General features: G+C 51.3%; 1 protein-coding gene across 1 annotated transcript in view; it reads right to left on the reverse strand.

Annotated features, from left to right (window-relative positions):
* The window catches only part of MYO18B (myosin XVIIIB), a 240288-nt gene that overhangs the window by 178766 nt on the left and 42457 nt on the right, over window positions 1-19065 (reverse strand). The window contains exons 12-15 of the mRNA XM_047088398.1: window positions 9640-9813; window positions 6581-6671; window positions 5254-5446; window positions 1543-1623 (exon numbers count right to left, since the gene is read on the reverse strand). Of these exons, the coding sequence (XP_046944354.1) occupies window positions 1543-1623; window positions 5254-5446; window positions 6581-6671; window positions 9640-9813 (539 nt within the window). The remainder of the gene's footprint in view (window positions 1-1542; window positions 1624-5253; window positions 5447-6580; window positions 6672-9639; window positions 9814-19065) is intronic.

A 19065-nucleotide genomic window follows, 5' to 3' on the forward strand; every position in this document is an offset into this window, starting at 1 on the left:
TTTTTTTAAACTAAACTCTTAAGAGGGGGAGGGGAGCGCCCAGAGAATGTTCTAGAGGAGAAGGTGAACTTGGTTTCATAGCACAGCACGGAATTTTAAATCGAGCCACGAGCTTCAGAAGCCGTCTAGGTAACTCTGAAGTTTTGTTCACAGTGACAGAGAGAGACCTGGAGAGTCTAAGCTGCTTATCTGAGGGCCCACAGTGAGTGGACACCACCAAAATGGCCCCAGGTGCTTATGGTGGAAATGTGACACGTGCGGTGACCAGATGTCCCCTGGTGACTGGGACTGCGGCACCTCCCAGGACATGAGCATTTCAGCGCTGAAGCCAGAAAACCAGGATGGTTGGGTGCCCCACCCACCCCGCTCGGAGGGCCAGAGAGGAGAAGGGACACACACCCAGGGTCACACGGAGAGGCACCGGGGCAGAACCAGAGCTGGATCCCAGCTATCCCAAGCCTTCACCTCGCCTTTCTTTATGGGGGTTGAAAGTGACAGCCAGCCCATCCTCAGCTGGGAAGGTAGCTATTCCCAGCCGCTGTACAGGCGTCCAGGGGACCCCACCGCCCCTCCCTCCTCACCCTGCCTGGGTCGTCCCTCCAGGCCAGGAAGCATGAAATCGAAGGGGGATCAGCCCAAGAGGGGCCAACAGGAAGCATAAACAGGCAATGGCCGGTAGGGCTCACGGACAAGGCAGCTTTGCGGGGACAGGTGCAGGCCACTATGAGCCAAGAAAAGGCTTGGAACCCACCCAGGGCCGGCAGGAGACAAAGAATGAGAAAAGTGGCCGCCTGTGGTATCACCCGGCAGGAGAAACATGTGACCTGCAGGCCACCTCGCATGCACCCAGCAGCCTGCCAGCCACTTTAGATGCCGGATCTCATCAACATTCACAGCCGCCCCAGGGGAGACCACCGTTCCCATTTTGGAGATGAGAAAACTGAGCCCAGAGAGGCGATGGGATATGATCAAGGTCACCGGGATCGGCCCCGAATCTGGCAAGTTGAGTGAAATGGCCCAGGGCAGTTCTGAGAGGGGGTTGAGCAGAGGTATGCGGGTCTGGGGCCAGCTACGCGGGCTCTTGGGATAGGAGAGAAAAGTGAAGACTCAGGTATCCCCCAAACTAAAGGCCATTGATGCCTGGACCCACCATTGCCCCCACTCTCATCCCCCAGTGACCCCTATTCTTCCTGTGTCTGCTGAACTTTGCACTTGAGTCTGAGCTCCTGACCTTTCCAGACGAGCATCCATCCACTGGGCACTGGACCTGAGCCCCGCTCAGCTTAGCACCGAGCACAGACTCAGACATCAAGTAGAGGGGTGGTCCTCAACCTGAGGGGATTTGAAGATTCGTTGCCCCGGGGCCACACCCTCGGATCAGTCTGGGAGTGGGTCACCAGCTTCAGTGTCTTTAACAACCCCTGGGCCATTCCAGGGACAGACAGCATTGAGAACCAGTGGCTTCAAGACTCGAATCATCTAGTATTTCAATTAAAACCTCCGTGGCATCTCAGAGCCTCAGTTGGCTGGGCCCCGCGTTACCTGGGAAAGATTCTGGTCCACGACAGCCACCGTGGTCCCTGGGGAAGGCTCCGGGAGGTCAAAGGGCACGGGAATACCTTCCTGCAAAGTCACAAAAGTTCAACATTAGTTCCTTCCGTGAGCTGACCGGGGTGGAAAACTTCTAGAGGAGAAAAGAGAAGTGAAGGCTTTTGCCTTTCCTTAACTTTTTTCTTATTATCATTTTTAAAATAGTTTTTCAAAGTAATCTCTACACCCAACATGGGGCTTGAACTCACAACCCCGAGATCAAGAGTCACATGCTCCACTGACCAGGCAAGCCAGGCTCCTTCCTATTATCGTTTTTTTAATTGTGGTAAAATACACACGGCATAAAAATCTACCTTTTTAAGTGTAGAGCTAGAGGCATTAAGTAGACTCACGTGTTGTGCAACCGTCACGACCCCCCACCTCCTGAACTTTGTCATCTTGCAAGACAGAAACTCTGTCCCCAATAAACACAGGCTCCCTGTCCCCCCTCCTCCGCCGCCAGCCCCTGGCAACCACTGTTCCACTTTCTGTCTCTAGGAATTTGACTTCTCGTGAGCATCTCACAGGAGTGGAGTCATACGGGATCTGTCCCTTGGTGACTGGCTTATTTTGCACTCAGTATAATGTCCTCAGGGTTCATCCACGTTGCAATGGATCAGAACTTCCTTCCTTTCTATGGTTGAATAACGGCCTATTGTGTGGACACTTATTTACACAGGAATTCACCATCCACTGACGGACACGTGGGTTGCTTCTAACTTTTAGCCATTACGAATAATGCTGCTGTGCACATGGGTGCAAATATCTCTTCAAGACCTTGCTTTCAATTCTTTGGGGGTAGATACCCAGAAGGAGAATCGCTGGGTCACATGGTAATTCTACTTTTTTTTTTAATTTTTTCCAAAACCAGCGTCCTGTTTTTCACAACAGCTGCACCGTTTTAGATTCTCACCAGCAACAAACACACAGTTTCCCATTTCTCCACATCTTCACCGACATTTGCTGTGTTCTGTTTTTGGTTTTGTTTATGTTTTGATAGTAACCACACTACTGGGTATTAAGTGATATCTCAATGTTTTGCTTTGCACTTCCCTAAATTTCATGGGCTTATTGGCCATTTGTATATCTTTTTTGGAAAAGTATCCATTCAAATCCTTTGCCCTTTTTTCAAGCAGGTCGTCCGTATGTGCCTCTCAACACCCCATAGCCTTTGTATGAGAAGAAGGGTTGGAAACCGACATTCCAATAACATCCTGACCTTGTTCATCCTGGCGGGCTGTCAGCAATCGTGGTGACAGCTTTATCAGGAGCCGGTCATTCAATCCAAACTTTTCTAGGATTTACCGAGTAGCTAATGAGCGCTGGGCTGAACACTGGGTGCCTGAGGGAGCAAGCCTAAACTACGGCTAATGACAGTCGCCATACAAAAGTCACCAGAAATGTGCGGGCACGGCTATGCACCACGATATTCATCGCAGTGCTGTTTACAATAGCTTAATCGTGGAAAACAGCCAGACATGCAAAGGAGGGTGGAGACAGAATTGGACGTAACCACTGAAATGCATGATTACTAAAAGCTGCACGTGGAAGGAAGACACGTGAATAGCATGATGGTGGGCGGAAACCACCCTATACATCCTGTATAGGGAAGGATCAGAAATCTGCAGAGAAGACGATAAATGGAAAATAAGTGGTATAAAATACAGACAGCAGTCACAATGGTCGCCTGTGGCCGGTGGGGCTAAAGGAGATTAGGTTTTCTGCTTATGGACACTTCTATGCGCTTTCCAGTTTTTGAATAAAGAACATGTATTGCTTTGATCATCAGAAATAACTTGAGATATTGTGGGAGCCGCTGTCATGTACTGAATACCTAATACAGCCTGGACGTTTTCTATCCTACTTCATAAGATACTCAAAGCAGCCCTTTCAGGCGGTGTGGTAAAAATGATTTTAAAAATAGCCCCTGTTGTCTCCCCTTCTGTGCCTCTCTCTCTTGCAATTTCTGCCATCAAGAAGGGGAACCTATTTCCCCACCCCTTGAGTCAGGGCTTAGCCCCGGACCCGCCGTGACCAACTGAATACATAAGGGACATTGCCAGGTCCAAGTTGAGGACTCGAGGGGCCCAGCACATGCCTGCTCATCTCTTGGAACCCTGCCCAGTGCCATGAGAGCAGCCTGGGCTAGCCTGCCGGAGGATAGGACATTCCATTCCTGGCTCACAGAGGAGTGATCCCAGCCAAGGCCTGCCCGGATCAGCTCATGGCCATCTGACCCCCAGACACAGGAAAGCACCAGCCAGGACCATCAGAGCCACCCACCCACCCTGCATCTGCCCACAGACACAGGAGCTGGCTCAGCCAAGACCAGAGAACTGCCCAGGCAATCCAGAGACTTGTAGGCAATAACAAGAGGTAATTTTTTAAAGCCACTAGATTCTGGGGGCACTTTATTACGTAGCATTATTGTGGCACTTGATAACTGATACAGGAATCATTTCTATTTTACATGTGACAGAACCAAGGATCAGAGAGGGCACGTGCCTCTCCTAAGGCCACACAGCCAATAAGTGACAGAGTTAGAGTCAGATGCCAGGGCTTATCATCAACGTCACGTATTTGAGATTTATCCATGCTGATGCTTTCATGTTCATTGCTGTCCAGGCTCCAGCCAAAAACAACAAAAAACAAAAATCAACCAAAAGCAAAACAACAAAAAACAAACCATAATTTCAACACCCATTATCCTACTGATACGCAAGATGATCATTTCTAACATTTTGCCACTAGCACTTGCTGGAGTCAATGCGGTCCCCTTCAGGGAGGAAGGAGGGGGTGGATAGGCCGGGGGCATCCTGGGTGCTGGCAGTGTTCCTCTTTTGCCTTGGGTGGCACATGCATGACTATGTTCATTGGGATAAATTCACTGAGCTGGACTCCCCTGCTTTATGCATTTTCTGTGTGAATGTTATATTTCAATTTAAGCTGCTTTTTAAAAAAAAAAAAATCAATGGGGCGCCTGGGTGGCGCAGTCGGTTAAGCGTCCGACTTCAGCCAGGTCACGATCTCGCAGTCCGTGAGTTTGAGCCCCGCATCGGGCTCTGGGCTGATGGCTCAGAGCCTGGAGCCTGTTTCCGATTCTGTGTCTCCCTCTCTCTCTGCCCCTCCCCCGTTCATGCTCTGTCTCTCTCTGTCCCAAAAATAAATAAACGTTGAAAAAAAAAAATTAAAAAAAAAAAAATCAAGAAGAGAAGGGCTGGCAAGGAAAGTACCTGTACATGTTTCCTGGTTCATGCCCCTAGAGAAGTGCACCTTGGGCTTTGTTAGCTATTACCATGCTGGGATCCAAAGGGCTGTGTGTCTCCTTACGTCCAGTGTTTTCACCCACCCACTGAACACAAAGGGCTTTCCACCGGGAAGATGTAAGAGGAACAGGTCATGGCAATGAAGGGACAGCCAGGGGAGCAAGGCCTGGGGAGCCCCGAGTTCCCTGGTGTCTGTGGACGGGAGGGCATGGGGGGCCGTGCATGGAGATGGGGAGGCAGCAGAGGCCCTGGGGAGCTGGGGTCCAGAGTTAGGGCTTTGTTCGGTGGCGGGCCAAACAGGATGAAACCGGGGGTTACCGAAGGACCAGACCATTCCCCCGCCCAGCCCCGGCTGGCCTCATACCCGCCGCTCAGCCCCGCGGAAGGCCTGTCACACCTGTCGGTATCGCTCCAGCGCAGAGACGAAGGTCCGCTGGTGGAAAAGCAGCTGTAATCGCTCATGGGCGTAATTGCGGCACAGCTCCTCGAAGGTGGCCGCCCGGTCCTTGCACTGGTGCCGCGGGTTCTGAAAGCCCGGGGGGTCCACCACCATGATGGAGGCCATGGAGAGGTGGCAGGAAGAGAAGGACCTGGGGAGAGGGGGGCGAGGCCCCGAGGCCACATGGAACCTTCCGGCCCTGCTGGTCCAAGTCTCTCCCACTCCCCCCATCACAAACGTGGAGAAACTGAGGCAGCATGCTGGGTGGATATGGGCATCCAGCCGATCTAGCGCCAAAACGAGTCTCACTACCGATTCCAGGGTGTGTGACCTGAGGCAAGTTAATTAACCTCTCTGAGCTAAGGTTTCCCCAACTCTTAAATGACAGTAGGATGAATAAGATGATCCCAGGGGATACAGTAAGGATCAAGGGAGTCAGGAGCACCTGGGTGGCTCAGTCGGGTGAGCGTCCGACTTCAGCTCAGGTCATGATCTTGCAGTTGGTGAGTTCGAGCCCCGTGTCGGGCTCTGTGCCGACAGCTCAGAGCCTGGAGCCTGCTTCGGATTCTGTGTCTCCCCCTCTCTCCGCCCCTCCCCCACTCATGCTCTGTCTCCGTCTCTCAAAAATGAATAAACATTTTTTAAAAATTTTAAAAACAAGCCCTTTCAAAGGGGTGCCTGGGTGCTCGCTCATTCGGTTGAGTGGCCGACCGGCTCAGGTCATGATCTCACGGTTTGTGAGTTCGATTCCCTCATCATGCTCACTGCTGTCATCACAGAGCCTGCTTCTGATCCTCTGTCTGTCTGTCTCTGTCTCTGTCTCTCTCTCTCTCTGTCCCTCCCCTGCTCGCTCTGTCTCTCTCTCTCAAAATAAATGAATTTTAAAAGCTTAAAAAATATATTTTAAATGTCACAAGGCGAGGGAACCAATTAGCGCAGGCCCTTGTCCTGACTTAGCAGGTCCCCCCAAATTGTTGATTTTTATTGCTGGTATCTTACGATCACCATTAGTAAGAATTGCTTAAATACATTCTTTCTTTTAATCCTCGCAATGACCCTGGGGGATAGAGCTATTTCGCAGGTGCAGAGGGGAGGTCTGAGAGATGAACAGCTATGCCTTGGGTGGCCAAGGTGGAATTTAAACCCAGCACTGCCCGGCTCAAAAACTCACTCTTCTCTTGCTAAGAAACAAACAAAACAAACAAAAAACAAACAAACAAACAAAAACTGCTAAAGCGCCCCCTGCTTGGGCTCATCTGTGTGCCTGCAAAGAGGCCGCTGTTACCTGTTGATGAGTGAGACCACAGCCGCAAAGAGCTCTTGGTACAGGCCTGAGGCCATCCCCTCCACACACTCCACGCCCGTCATCTTGAGCCCTGGAGTGGAAAAGAGGGAAAGGCAGACATCCATGGTCAGGACCTTGCCTGGGGCCAAGCACCACCCTCCACAGGCATCACTGCTGGCCTTCGAGAACCCCTACTCCACTCACATACCTCCCTCCACTGCCGAAATTGTGTACCCACACTCTTAGGACTAAGTCCAAGTGTCTTATCGGGACTTACGGGGTTCTGAGTAACCTGCCCTACGTCTTCTCCAACGAGCGCTCCTTCTCATTGCTTGGGGTCAACCCAGTGTCACCTCCCAGGGCAGCCTACCTTGACCACCACTGTGTTAAGCCAATTCTCAGGCAATCTACCCCCTCAAAAGAACTGTTACTATTCAAGACAGTATTGGTAGCCACAGGTTCTTAGGCTGCACAGTGGACATATCTGTCTGCTGGTCATCGTGTCCATCCATTTATTTGTCTGGGCTCTAGGCTTTTCTCATCTTGCACGAATGAAACTGTATACCCTTCACTCATTCTCTCCCATTTCCCCTCCCCCCAGCCCCCGGGTAACCCCCACCCTATTCTCTGCTTCTATGAGTGTGACTGTGTTAGATTCCACCTATAATTGGGAACGTGAAGTGTATCATTCAGTTGTAAAAAAAAGGAAATCCAGTCACTCACTACAACACGGATGAACCCAGAGGACATTATGCTACGTGAAATAGGCCAGACACAGAAGGACAAAGGTACCCTGCTCTTAGAGCACTGAGCTCAGTATATCTTTACTGTGTAGTTATTTTATTAACAACCTCCCCCCATGTCCGTGCCCGGCAGCAGGCTGGGAGTGACCCGAGGATGGGGACCGTCTCTGGGTGTCTTGGCTCCCAGATCCACAGTGCCTGACACATAGTAGGCACTCAGTAAATTTTTGTTGTTCCCTCTTTCTGGAGGGAACTTTGGCAATCCTGTGGCAGAGGCCATAAAATGTTCGTACACTTGGACTTAATAATTTCACTCCTGGGCTTTTAATCCTAATGAAATATTCAGAGGAACAAAGATCTCTGGGTACATATGTTCTCCTGATTGTTGATTACATTGGATGAAAATCGCTTTTTTGAAGCAACTTGGATATCCAACAATAGCAAATGGGGTTAGATAATTTGTAGTCTGTGCAAAGGAGTGCTTGAAGTCAGGCAGAGATGAATTTGGAGAGAGATGGAAAAGTGCCTACTTGTGATGTTAGGAGGAATGAAAAGGCTTAGCAAACTATTAATACAGTCACTGTCTCAATTTTGTTTAAACACACACACACACACACACACACACACACACACACACCATACACACGTCCCATTAAAATAGCTAGCCCTGATTAGGGTGCCTTGAACGAAGCAGAGTGAGAATTTGCGATGGGAGGGTCAGATTGTAAATCCTGACCCTCAGGTTTCGGGTCCATCCGCAGAATCGGAAACACGATTTTCAAATCTGCGCTGTGCCTGGAGATACAATTCTGTTTGTACATTCCAGGCAGCCCCAGTGCAGCCCCAAGGCACTTCCCAACCCTTCTGCAGCTCCACTCCCAACCTGGGCTGTTGCTAGGCAACCCACAGCCTCTCCACATCTCTCCAAAGCTTGCTGGTCCCCTGTCTGCTTCACATCTACCCTTGATACCTTGGCCTGAGATGTAATTAGCGCTGATGTCGGAATGTGTGTGCACATATGCTTATGTGTCTGTGCACACTGGTGTGCTTCCTGCGTGCCTGTGCGTGTGTGTGGTGAATGTCTGTGCACCTGTGCATGTGCATGTGTAGTGTGAGTCTGTGGGCCTGTGGTGTGTGTGTGCACGTGCATGTGTGTGACTGTGGGGCGCGCGTGTGTGTTTCAGAGAGGAGGAGTGACCACAAGCAGACTACAGCTCACACCTGGACCCAGAAGCAGACAAAAGGCTAGTGGCATCCAGGTGACATTAGTCATCAAGCGGAAGTCCTTAGAGGTGCGGCAGCTCCGAGGATCTGAGGGGCCTCGAAGAGATGGGTCCCCATACCACAATTCGAAACAGTGCTACCCACTGATGCCGGACTCTGCAGTCTCTGAGACAACCACTCTTAGTTCTCAGAGACTCCTGGGGTTCCAGGAGGTCCCTCTGTCCTCACTTTCTGCAGCCAAAGCATCTGGCTGGTGGAGGCTGCAGATCTGGGACCCAGCCGATCACACTCCAGCAGGTGCCATATGAAGCCCTTCGGCTTCCCCCCACCCCCCACATCAGTCCGAGGCACCTCTGCTCCTCCAACCACTCAGGCCAAAATCCTAGAAGCCACCCCAATCCCTTGCTTCACTAGGGCCCATGTTATCATCTCTATTTGTACAAGAGTAGACCTTGAACATATCTACCGCTGCCTCCCTTGTGCAACCACCATCATCTCACTAAGTGACTGTGTAAGTTCCTGTGTGTCCTCCCTTCTCCCACCCATTCCCCTGTCCCCCCCCCCCACCGGCTGAGCCATTTGAAGAACAAGTCACATCATGGCATTCCCTGCCTGTGCCCCTGCAAGGCTTCTCATGGGCCTGAGCGTAAAAACAAAAAACAAAAAATAGAGTCTTAATATGAGCTGACCACCTCCCACCCCAGCTCTTCAGCCTCATCTACTATTCTCCCAGTCCCTTTTGCCATCCCGGCCTTATTTTGGTTCCTCACACTGGAAGGCCAGGCTTCCCCCGACAGGTAGGGGCTCAACAAATGTAATAGCCAATGGAAAAGTGTTGGTCCCTTGGCAGAGCTCATAGCATCCCCCCTCCATAGCCCAGGGCGTCCTGCTGGGTTGCAGCAGAGACTTCAGGACCCTGGACAGCGCTACTTGGCCAGAAGCACCTTGCAGGTGGGACCCATGTCCACTTCCGCCCACAAGGGCTTCCCTTGCACCTGGAAGATCTGCATATAGTGTGTCCTGATGAGCAGGTGAACGTGTGTTGTAGTGTCCCCAGGGGCTGGCCCACCCAGAGAGGCAGCAGTGCGGCACCTGAGCTGGTCTCCTCGTCCTCAGGTCTCCGTCGGCCCGGCCCAGATGTCACTTGCTCGATGATCTGTCGCAAGTGGTGCTTGAAGGTGGCCGTGTTCAGCTCCTCATACTCGCAGCCCAGGGCCTCCGCTGCGTGGTTTGCCCACTCAAACCGCATGAACTGCTTCCGGCCGACTGCAAGAGGGACAAAGCAGAAGGACGGTGGTGAACTCCTGGGCATGGAGTGTGTGGGCTCCCAAGAGGACCTCGGGGATCTTGCCACCTCCCACCCTCTGGGCCACCCGCCCTCAGCGGGGAACCCCAACAACCGCCCCAGGCAGGGGTCAGGTTTCCCAAGACATATGCTTTTCCTGCTTCCTTGCATTTGCATTGTTCACTTTTTCAAAGCAATTACAATGATCATGTAGACATTCTAAATGTGGAATTGGGGAATTGATAGTAAAAAAAAGTATGAGTTGTCCACCCATGTATCCACTTACCTATCCATCCACCCACCCACTGCCCCCTGCCACCCACCTACCCATCCATTCAACTACCCACCCAGCCACACATCCGACCACCTGACTACCCACCCATTTATTCAAAACACACGTATTGAGCTCCTACTACGTGACAGGCACTGTGTCTGCCACAGAGAAATCAATGATGGGCAAGACAGACAAGGTGCCTGTCCTCATGGAGCCTACAATCTATTGGAATTAGACAATAAACAAGAAAACAAATAGATGAACAAGATAACTTCAGGTGATAGAATTATAAAGTAACTCCCCTTTAAGGAGAAAATAAAGCCAAGAGATGAGATCAAGAGAAACTAAGAGCATCCCTGTGGATCCATAGTGGTCAGAGAGGGCTCTGTCTGAGGATGTGATGTCTGAGCTGGGTTATAAAAGGTGAGAAGGAGGTGGCTTCCTAAAGAAGTCGGAAAGAGCTTTAGAGAGGGGAGGAGGCGACTGTGCAAAGGTCCTGAGGCAGAAATAAGCATAGTGTATTAGAGAAATGCCAAGGAGGCCAGGTGGCTGGAAGGTAAGGGGGGGGAGGGGGATGAGGAGAAGCCGAAAAAGGTTGAAGGAGCAATGGGGAACCACACTATGACCTATTATAAGGCCATTTAGGATCAACAAAGACGGTACAACACAAACAATGCTTACAGCCAAACATTAAGTAAAAAGCAAATTAGAGAACTGTACCAGAGTATGATGTCAACTGTGTAAATCATTCTAAAGTGCTGTAAAAAAAACAACAATAGTAAAAAGCAGGGCGCCTGGGTGGCTCAGTCAGTGAGCGTCCGACTTCGGCTCAGGTCACGATCTCGCAGTTTGCGAGTTCGAGCCCCACGTCGGACTCTGTGCTGACAACGCGGAGTCTGCTTCTGATTCTATGTCTCCCTCTCTCTCTCTCTCTCTCTGCCCCTCCCCCGCTGTGTCCTGTCTCTCTCTCTCAAAAAATAAATAAAAACATTTTAAAAATTTTAAAAATAGTAAAAAGGAAATATGTCCAAATATTAACAGTCATAGCTGGGTAAGGGGATTTTGTATTTTCTATGGTGCTTGTGTACTAATTTTATAATCCGAATAAAAAATTAATGGCTGATGAAAACAAATACGAGTGCCATCCTTAAATAATTTCTTCCATTACTTATCTTCCCATAAATGTTTCCTTCTTTGAAATAAAAAACACAGCTGCCTTAGGTTTCTCAATCCATCAGAAAGAGATCACAGGGCTTCAAGAAGACGTCTTGAAGAATCAGTCTGGTGGAAATTCGGAAAAAAGATTTTATGTGATACTTGGGTGCCACCCAAGGGAAGGAGCCCTGCCCCCAGGTCACCGAGGGGCCACAATAGCCCCTGCTCATTGGCATCCTCCTCCATGCCAGTTACTCAGCACTGATCATCACAAGAGAATATTCCCATTTTACAGATGAAAAAGCTGATTCAGAGAAGCCACCAGAAATCAGATGGACACTAAATACAAGAACTACCATTTCACCAAAATCAGTCCCTCAGATACCCACTTTTAAGAAATTTGCCGTATCCTTGGGACCCTAGGTGAGACTTTCCTTAACACAGACTCATTTATCTTTTTCACTTAACTAAATTTGTTGTGAGGAGAAATATTACAGCCTCATCTTAAATGAAAACCCACTTGTTGGAGGAGGCCATCGAGAGGACGTGACCGCCCATTGACCCTGGAGCTGGCCCTGGGCTCCTCACCCCCCTCCCCTCTCTGTGAAACGTACATTCTGCCCACGTTCCCATAGCGGGTGGGGGAGCTGTCTTCAAGGACTTAGCCTTGAGTGAGTAAGGTGTTGTTTAGACCATCTGGATTGAATATGCTGTATACACTTTTAAGATTCGGGTGGGTGGGTGCAGGGATGTACAGGGCTGGCCAGCAGAGACAAGGCTCCTATGTAAATTCCCTTGCTTATTACACCTGCTGGCTACCAATCTGGAGTGATCTGTTTCTGTCTTTGGTCTCCCTGTGCCCTGGGTGAGCTGGGGCCAGTTTGCAAACCAACACCATTATCACCTGTCACAAACAGATAGCAGAAATAAATACAATATGAGCACAAAAGTATCAATAGATGCTAATTAGACACAGTTACCTGGGAGCCGGAGGTCTGCTCCGTGTCAAAATGGAAGATTAGTGACGGTTAGAGATTTTAAAGGCTGTTAGCCCCGAGTGAGTCTTCTTTCCCCCTGTGTTGGGGGTTGAAAGGCAATTAAATAGGAGATAATGTTCTAGGTGGGCGATGTCCTGTCTCTCTCCTGCCCTGTCAACCCTCCTCTGCCACTCTCCAAAATATTCCCCTACCCTCTGCCTGCAGTGACCTTCGGTACCTCGCTGAGTCAGGAGGGGAATCAGCCATGGCTCTTTCTGAAAAGAGGAGCAGTGAACAGGCTCGATCTGACTCTAAATCCTGCCTGACAAGGGGGATATTTCCCAGGGCCCAGTGCAGCATCTTGATGGTGGCAGCATCCAGGGGGTGGGGGTGGGGGTGGGGGGGGACCCACAGGGAGCTTCGCCAGGAAAATGCGTGTTTTGCTTCCAGTTCCCTAAAGACTGGTTGGTGCACAAGATCCAACCCCATGGGTTCCCCTATATTTGTTCAGGCATGGGTGGAAGACAGAGAACTGGGGGGCACCCGAGGCAGAGACAGGAACATGGACACTGGACCAGACAGGATCTGGGTCCTTATCCCCGCTTCTGCCATTCTCAGCTGCCAGTCTTTGGGTGAGGTGCACAGCCTTTTTGAGCCTCAGTTTCCTCATCTGCAACATGGAGTCATAAAACCCCAAGCACTTCGTCACAGGGCTGCAAGGACTGGGTGAGATGGTTACACTTACGCGGGAGATACCCAACAGAGCGTCTGGCCCTGAGAAGGTGTTCAATAAATGTCTATTCCCTTCTCCACCTGTGAAATCAAAGAGGGCACCACTCACCCGACCGGGATTGTTCCGTCCTGGTGGCTGCAGGGACTCCTCCTGCAGATCTGTCTCTGGCTTCAGGAGAGGATTTGGGGGATGGATAATGAATCGGCGCCCTTCAGATTTGGGCCACGCCCCAGAGATTCTGAGCCAACTGAGGTCATTTCTCTTCCACGGAAAGGCAGACACACATGGGCTCAGCACCTCCTACCAACCGACCCCAAAGCCAAGCACAAAGCTGTCCTCGGAATGCCACCGGGGCTGGAGATTCCCACCCAAGTGATGTTCATTTATGTGATGTTTCCTTCTCCTGAAAAGCCATCACTTACTGAACAAGGACAGCCATCAAGCATCGGCATGTGCCGGGCACTGTGCGATGTGTTTCCTCACCCTCTTCTTTGCGCTCATAAAAAGCCTCTGAGGTAATTCAAAGATGTGGAACAGACCCAGCAAGGTCTAGTTTCTGGTCCAGGGAGTGAGTGGCAGAGCGGGATTCCTGCCCTTGTGTGCGGATCGCAGAGGGCGCAGAAGCCACCTGCTGGTTTGCTCGGGCAGAGTCTGTATGGCCGCTGCTCTATCCCGATCAGAGCTGGCACCAGGAAGTGCTCAACAAACATTTGTAAAGTGGGTAATTACATGGTGGAAGGAGTGGAGAGTGGAATGCACACTTCTCGATGACGGCCAACCCCACCTGCTTTCCCTCGCCGCTTCTCCAAGACCGGGGAGGGAGAATCTCTGTGTTCTCCTCTCCCCCACGGAACCCGCCATCTGAACCTTAGAGGCCGCCTTTTCTAACAGGGAAGATCAAATAAAAGACAACACAGAAGTGAGACGGACAGACAGGATGGAGCCAGCTCCTCGGAGGGGACTCTTTGTGGGGCGGGTTTGTGGATTTCTCCCTGCCTGTAGCCCCCTCCAAAGGGGGTCATGCGACTCAACCCAGGTGCTTTCTCCCCACCCACCAGGAAGCAAGGAGCCTGTGCCCAGAATAACGCCAAAGCCACACGCAGAGATCATCTCAGGCCTGTGCACTTGGCTGTCAGCCCTTCTGCCGGTCCCTGGGGGGACACAGGGCCCCGTGGCAGGTAGGACCGCAGTCTGGCTTCTGCACACACCATGCAGGGACCTGCTCCCTCTTCTGCAAGCGTCGCACAGGACACGTGATGCTGAGCTGTAAGCAGGAAATGCTCCCTGGTGGCCCACCTGTCACTCCTCCTCTGTCTCGCTCACCCAAGAAAAAGAAGCCAGAAGGCCAATGTTTGACGATATCACAAAGGCCACCTGAATATCCTAACTTCAGCCAGCAGCACGTGCCATGTACCTTCCCACGCCAGGCGCTGGACTCAGCACCAAACACCGCTGCTGCCTCATTGAATCCTCCCCGCGGCCCCAGGGGCCAACAGTAACATCACCGCTTGGCTTAGGAAAACACCGGACCTCAGAGTGGCCTTCCAAGGCCACGCGGCTGGGAAGGGGCAGAGGTAGGATTTGAATTCAGGCCTCCTGACTCCAGCACTCAATATCCTAACCATGGCGCTGGTGCAGAGGGGCCTCGCCTCACAGTGAGTCTCAGTCTAAAGTCAAGTGCCCTTAAGATTGCCCTGGAGAATCTCAAATGGCCCGTAAATGGCTTCTCCTCTTTACAAGTCCAACACAGAAGGCTTTGCCTCCAACAGAACACACACACGCGCACACACACACACACAATGGATGGCTTGCCTCTAGCGGCCAGGACTTTTGAAAAGACGCGCACCTGTAACCCCTAGCTTTGTGTTTGCCTTGCATGTATGGCGGGATTTGCATAAATACAACGCACGTGTCATAGGAACCACCCACCCGTGGATCTGTTCTAAAGATTATTTGCAAGGACCAATTCTTCTCTTAGTCTTAGTGACAAAGGGTCCGTGCGCCTCGCCATGGCCTGAAAGGATGAACACTGAGTGTGTCTACACTGAGGGAGAGGACAGTTGTGTGACCTTGGCCGAGCTCCCAACTGCCTTGCAGGGCCTGCAGGCTGAGTGTTGTTTAAGCCTGATTTTACGGTACAAGCTGCTGAGACACAGGAGGGGATATTGCCCTGCCCTAAGTCACCCAGCATGTAAGTGGCCAAGCTAGAACTTGAGTCCAGGTCCCTGACCCCTGATTAGCGGCGGTTCTGGTACCTCCCTGCATCCCGTTTGAACATACACGTGGGCTGTATGTAGGTCAAGTCAAAAGGAAACAGGGACAGACTTCTCCTGGCAACATGGGGGTGGGGGGGACCTGCAAGGGCGCCGTCAGAGCTCCACCCCCACCCCCCGGGGGGCTTGCTGTGCTCCCTCCTGCTGAGGGCGGTCTCTCCCAGTAGCACTTGCTCAAGCCAGGGGAGCTGGAAGTGCCATGGAATTGAAATCCTCAACCCTCAACCAATGACCGAAGGTGATGCCCTCTGAGTGGGTTAACTCCGTGTGTGTGCTCTATGCTGCCCCCCAGAGGTCTCTAGCGGGATTGAGCCCCAGTTGCGCACAGAGGTAGCTGGCTTGCTAACACACCCTTCAAGGCTGCCTTCCTTCCCCACCGTACATCCTGGGATCACCTCCCACGTGAACCATCTTGCCCTTGAACGCCTGCATCAGCAGCTGTACCCACATCAGGTGCTAAGACTCCAAGAGGGCCTTCGAGGCTGGTCACACTTAGCAAGGTTTGGTTTGCATTCCCCTTCAATTATTGAGGCCAAGAATTGGGTCTGAAAGAGACCCAAGGTTTGGTAAGCTGCTATTTCTTTGTGTCTTTGTTCCTCTGAAGCCATTTGCAACTTCCGGGGTGAGGCCCAGCTCCAGCCAGTGTGCCACCAAGGGCAGGGCTGAGTCAGAAACTCCCCATGTGGCAGAGTGGTATGGAACAGGGCAGAGCGGCCAGACAGCTGGGGGCTCAGTTCCCCCAAAGGCGTTCCTCATAGCTGTCATTCCATGTCGTTCATCAGTGTCACTGGGAAGAAATGAATCCTGTATCATATCAAGCTGATCATTGCTTGGTGAAACAAGTTTCTTAAACTGCGGGACTTCTCAGAGCCTTTAAAGTATATCTTATGAATCTCCAAGAAGAGGACATTCTGTTCGACATATTAGGCCTGAGAATACTTTTAGGAGCACCTTGCATGTCTGATGTCCCATGAGACACTAGTTTAGGAAACACTGATTTAGCAGAAAGACCCTTCAATTAACCAGGTGACCCTGGACAAATTGCCTTACCTGAATCACCTACCAAGGTCACTATGCTAGTAAGAGGCAGGTTGGGATTTGAATAGAAAGGACGAAAATGAGAGCCAGAAAAAAAGGAAGGAGCAAGGAAATGTAAACGGACTACAGTTTCTGAGAGGCTCAAATCCACCTGCAAAAGCAGGTTTTTCCCTTTATGTTGGATCCAAAAAAAGACAGAGAGAGAGAGAGATGAAATAATAACACAACAGCTTTCCCCTGTGCACCAGGAGTTCAATTGCTATCAATTACTGAGGCCTCCTGCATTTATTAATAACCAAGTTACTTCTCCTTCCAACAACTTCCAACAATAGCCGTGCTGTCACTGAATTACCAAGCATTATGTGACTTATTTATAACGCTAGTGCATCTGGGTCACATCTCCTCACACAGCGGTTCACAATCCGGAGCCCTGCGAGGAAGGATGTGACCTGCAGGGAAGAGATAAGCCTGAAAGTCTAGAGATCCTAGAAGACGAGGCAGTGTCACTCCACAGACAGGCTGCCTGGGTTCGAATCCCACCTCTCCCGCCTAAAGCCCCGTGGTGTGGGGAAGGTCTTGTCACCTCCTAGAGCCTCCATTTCCTCTTCTGTAAAGTGGGAATCTACCCCCATGAAGCGCTTGGGGAGCCTCAGTGAGGTTATCTGTGCAGATCGTTTAGTACAGGGTCCGTTCTGTGAATGTCAGCTCCTACGATTATGATCGCGCTCTGAGATTTCTGCCCTTCCAGGGGACGGATGGGTCAGAAAGAGAAACCCCGGGAACCAACTCAATTCAGGCAGCTGTGGCTTTCTGCACAGGGGTGACCAGCAAGGTTCTAGTGTTGGGACCATGGAAAAGGCAACCCTCTTACGAGCTAGAACTTCAAAGCCCTGCCTGCTTCTTATCGCTGCTACTGTATGTCCCTACTGTCCCACCTGTCCAGCTTCGGACAAAGTTGCCGTCTGCCCCAGCACCTTTCTGCGTATGCACGGTCAGTGCTCCCTGTAAGGCCTGGTCAATAAGCCATCTATAGCCCAACTGGATCACAGCTCACATTGCCTAGAAGGCAATGTACAGACCACTCCCAGGGCTCTGGGGAGTATGAGCAGGTGTTTGGGGGAAAAAAGAAGTCTCACTAGACAAATCAGTTGGGGCAGCATCAGAGTAAACCAAGGAAAATGCCCGCTTTCGTGCAGGACTTCTCAGAGCCTCGAGTATACCAACGGGCATCAGGAATTTACAAGAGAAGGGGAGCCGGAGGAGGAGTCTCCCGAGCTAACTCGATCACGAGGCTGGAGGGAAAAGGCAGACATGGCATCTTTGGGGCGGTGGCAACTAGGGAAAGGACATCCAAAGGCAGACTCGGCCTGGTGGCGAGATCTCCAGCAGGAGATGTCCCCTCTCTGAGCATCAGTTTCCAAATCCGTGAGGTGGGTGGCTCTTCTCCCAGAGGGTTGTTTGAAGGAAGGATGAAATGAGACATTGGATGTGAAGCCCGCAGAGCTGGTGATCTTTGCTGAGGAGCCGGATGTGCTGAGGAGCGGGTGGAAGGGGAGACTTGCCACATTATTCTGCTCCCTCCAGGGGACTCCAGGAGCAAGGGCTCGGGGGCAGGGCCAGCAGCAGGTGCGAGACTTGCCTGAGGCCGCACAGCTAGTGAGGCAGAAGCCAGGACTGGAGCAGCCCTGGCTGGCTCCCGGTCCGGTGCTTTTCCTACCTTCCGGCGTCCCTCAGCCTCTCACGCTGTTCCCTTTGGAGCTGCTTCCTGGGTCCCGAGGAAAGCCCAGCCAGCAGGCGGTGTCTCCTGAATGCTCACCACGCGCCTGACCCTGTGCTAAATCCACACCTGGTCTCCCCATGTGAAAAGGTCTCATTACTGTTGCCATTACTGTTGCCATTACTGTAGCCATGTGAAAAGGTCTCATTACTGCTTGCGTTTAATGATGGCGCCCCGGACCCTACGACATAACGTGGCATAAAGAATAGGACGGAAGGCTTTAGGGGCGCCTGGGGGGGCTCAGTGGGTTGAGGGTCCAACTCCTGGGCTTAGCTCAGGTCATCATCTCACAGTTCGTGGGATCAAGCCCCGAGTCTGGCTCTGTGCCGAGAGTGCAGAGCATGCTTGGGATTCTCTCTCTCCCTCTGTCTCTCCTCTCTCTCTCTCTCTCTCTCTCTCAAAACAAATAAACTTTAAAAAAATGAATAGGAGGGAAATCTTTAAGGATGGAACTCTACAACCCAAAATTGGGCTCCTCCCCTTCCCACGTCCATGACCTTACATAACTTACCTTACCTCTTACATCTCCCCACCTCCAGCTATAGGTTATTAGGGGCTCTGGTGATCAAGGCTTATAGAGAGCCCCGAGGGCATCTGGTCCACCCCCATTAGGTAAGCCCTTTCTGCTCTCTGAGCCTCAGTTTCCTCATCTGTAAAATGGGATAAGAAGTGGCCAAAGCTCTTAGAATAGTGCCTGGTACATAGTAAGAACTGGATAGATATCAGCTCCTGTTATCATTTATGGGAAACTGAGGCTACGAAGCTGGAAGGGGCCTTGACAGGCTACCCAGCAAGGGAGTAGCTCACCCTATGTGAAACCTGCTGGCCCGGGTTGTGGGGGTCTCAGCCTCCCCACCCCGCCCTCCCACGGCGTGGGGCTGCCCGCGAGCGATGCCTTCTAGTGTCGGCCACTTCAGGGTTTTGTGGGCTTTTTAAAAATATAATTGTTTACATCCCAGAGCAGCCATTTCGGCTTAATGAATGAATTCAATATGCTCAGAAAACG

The sequence above is a fragment of the Lynx rufus genome, unplaced genomic scaffold (genome assembly GCF_022079265.1).
Source record: "Lynx rufus isolate CCGP_SWC_20201006 ecotype Redwood Valley unplaced genomic scaffold, mLynRuf1.p SCAF_24, whole genome shotgun sequence".
Lineage (NCBI taxonomy): Eukaryota > Metazoa > Chordata > Mammalia > Carnivora > Felidae > Lynx > Lynx rufus.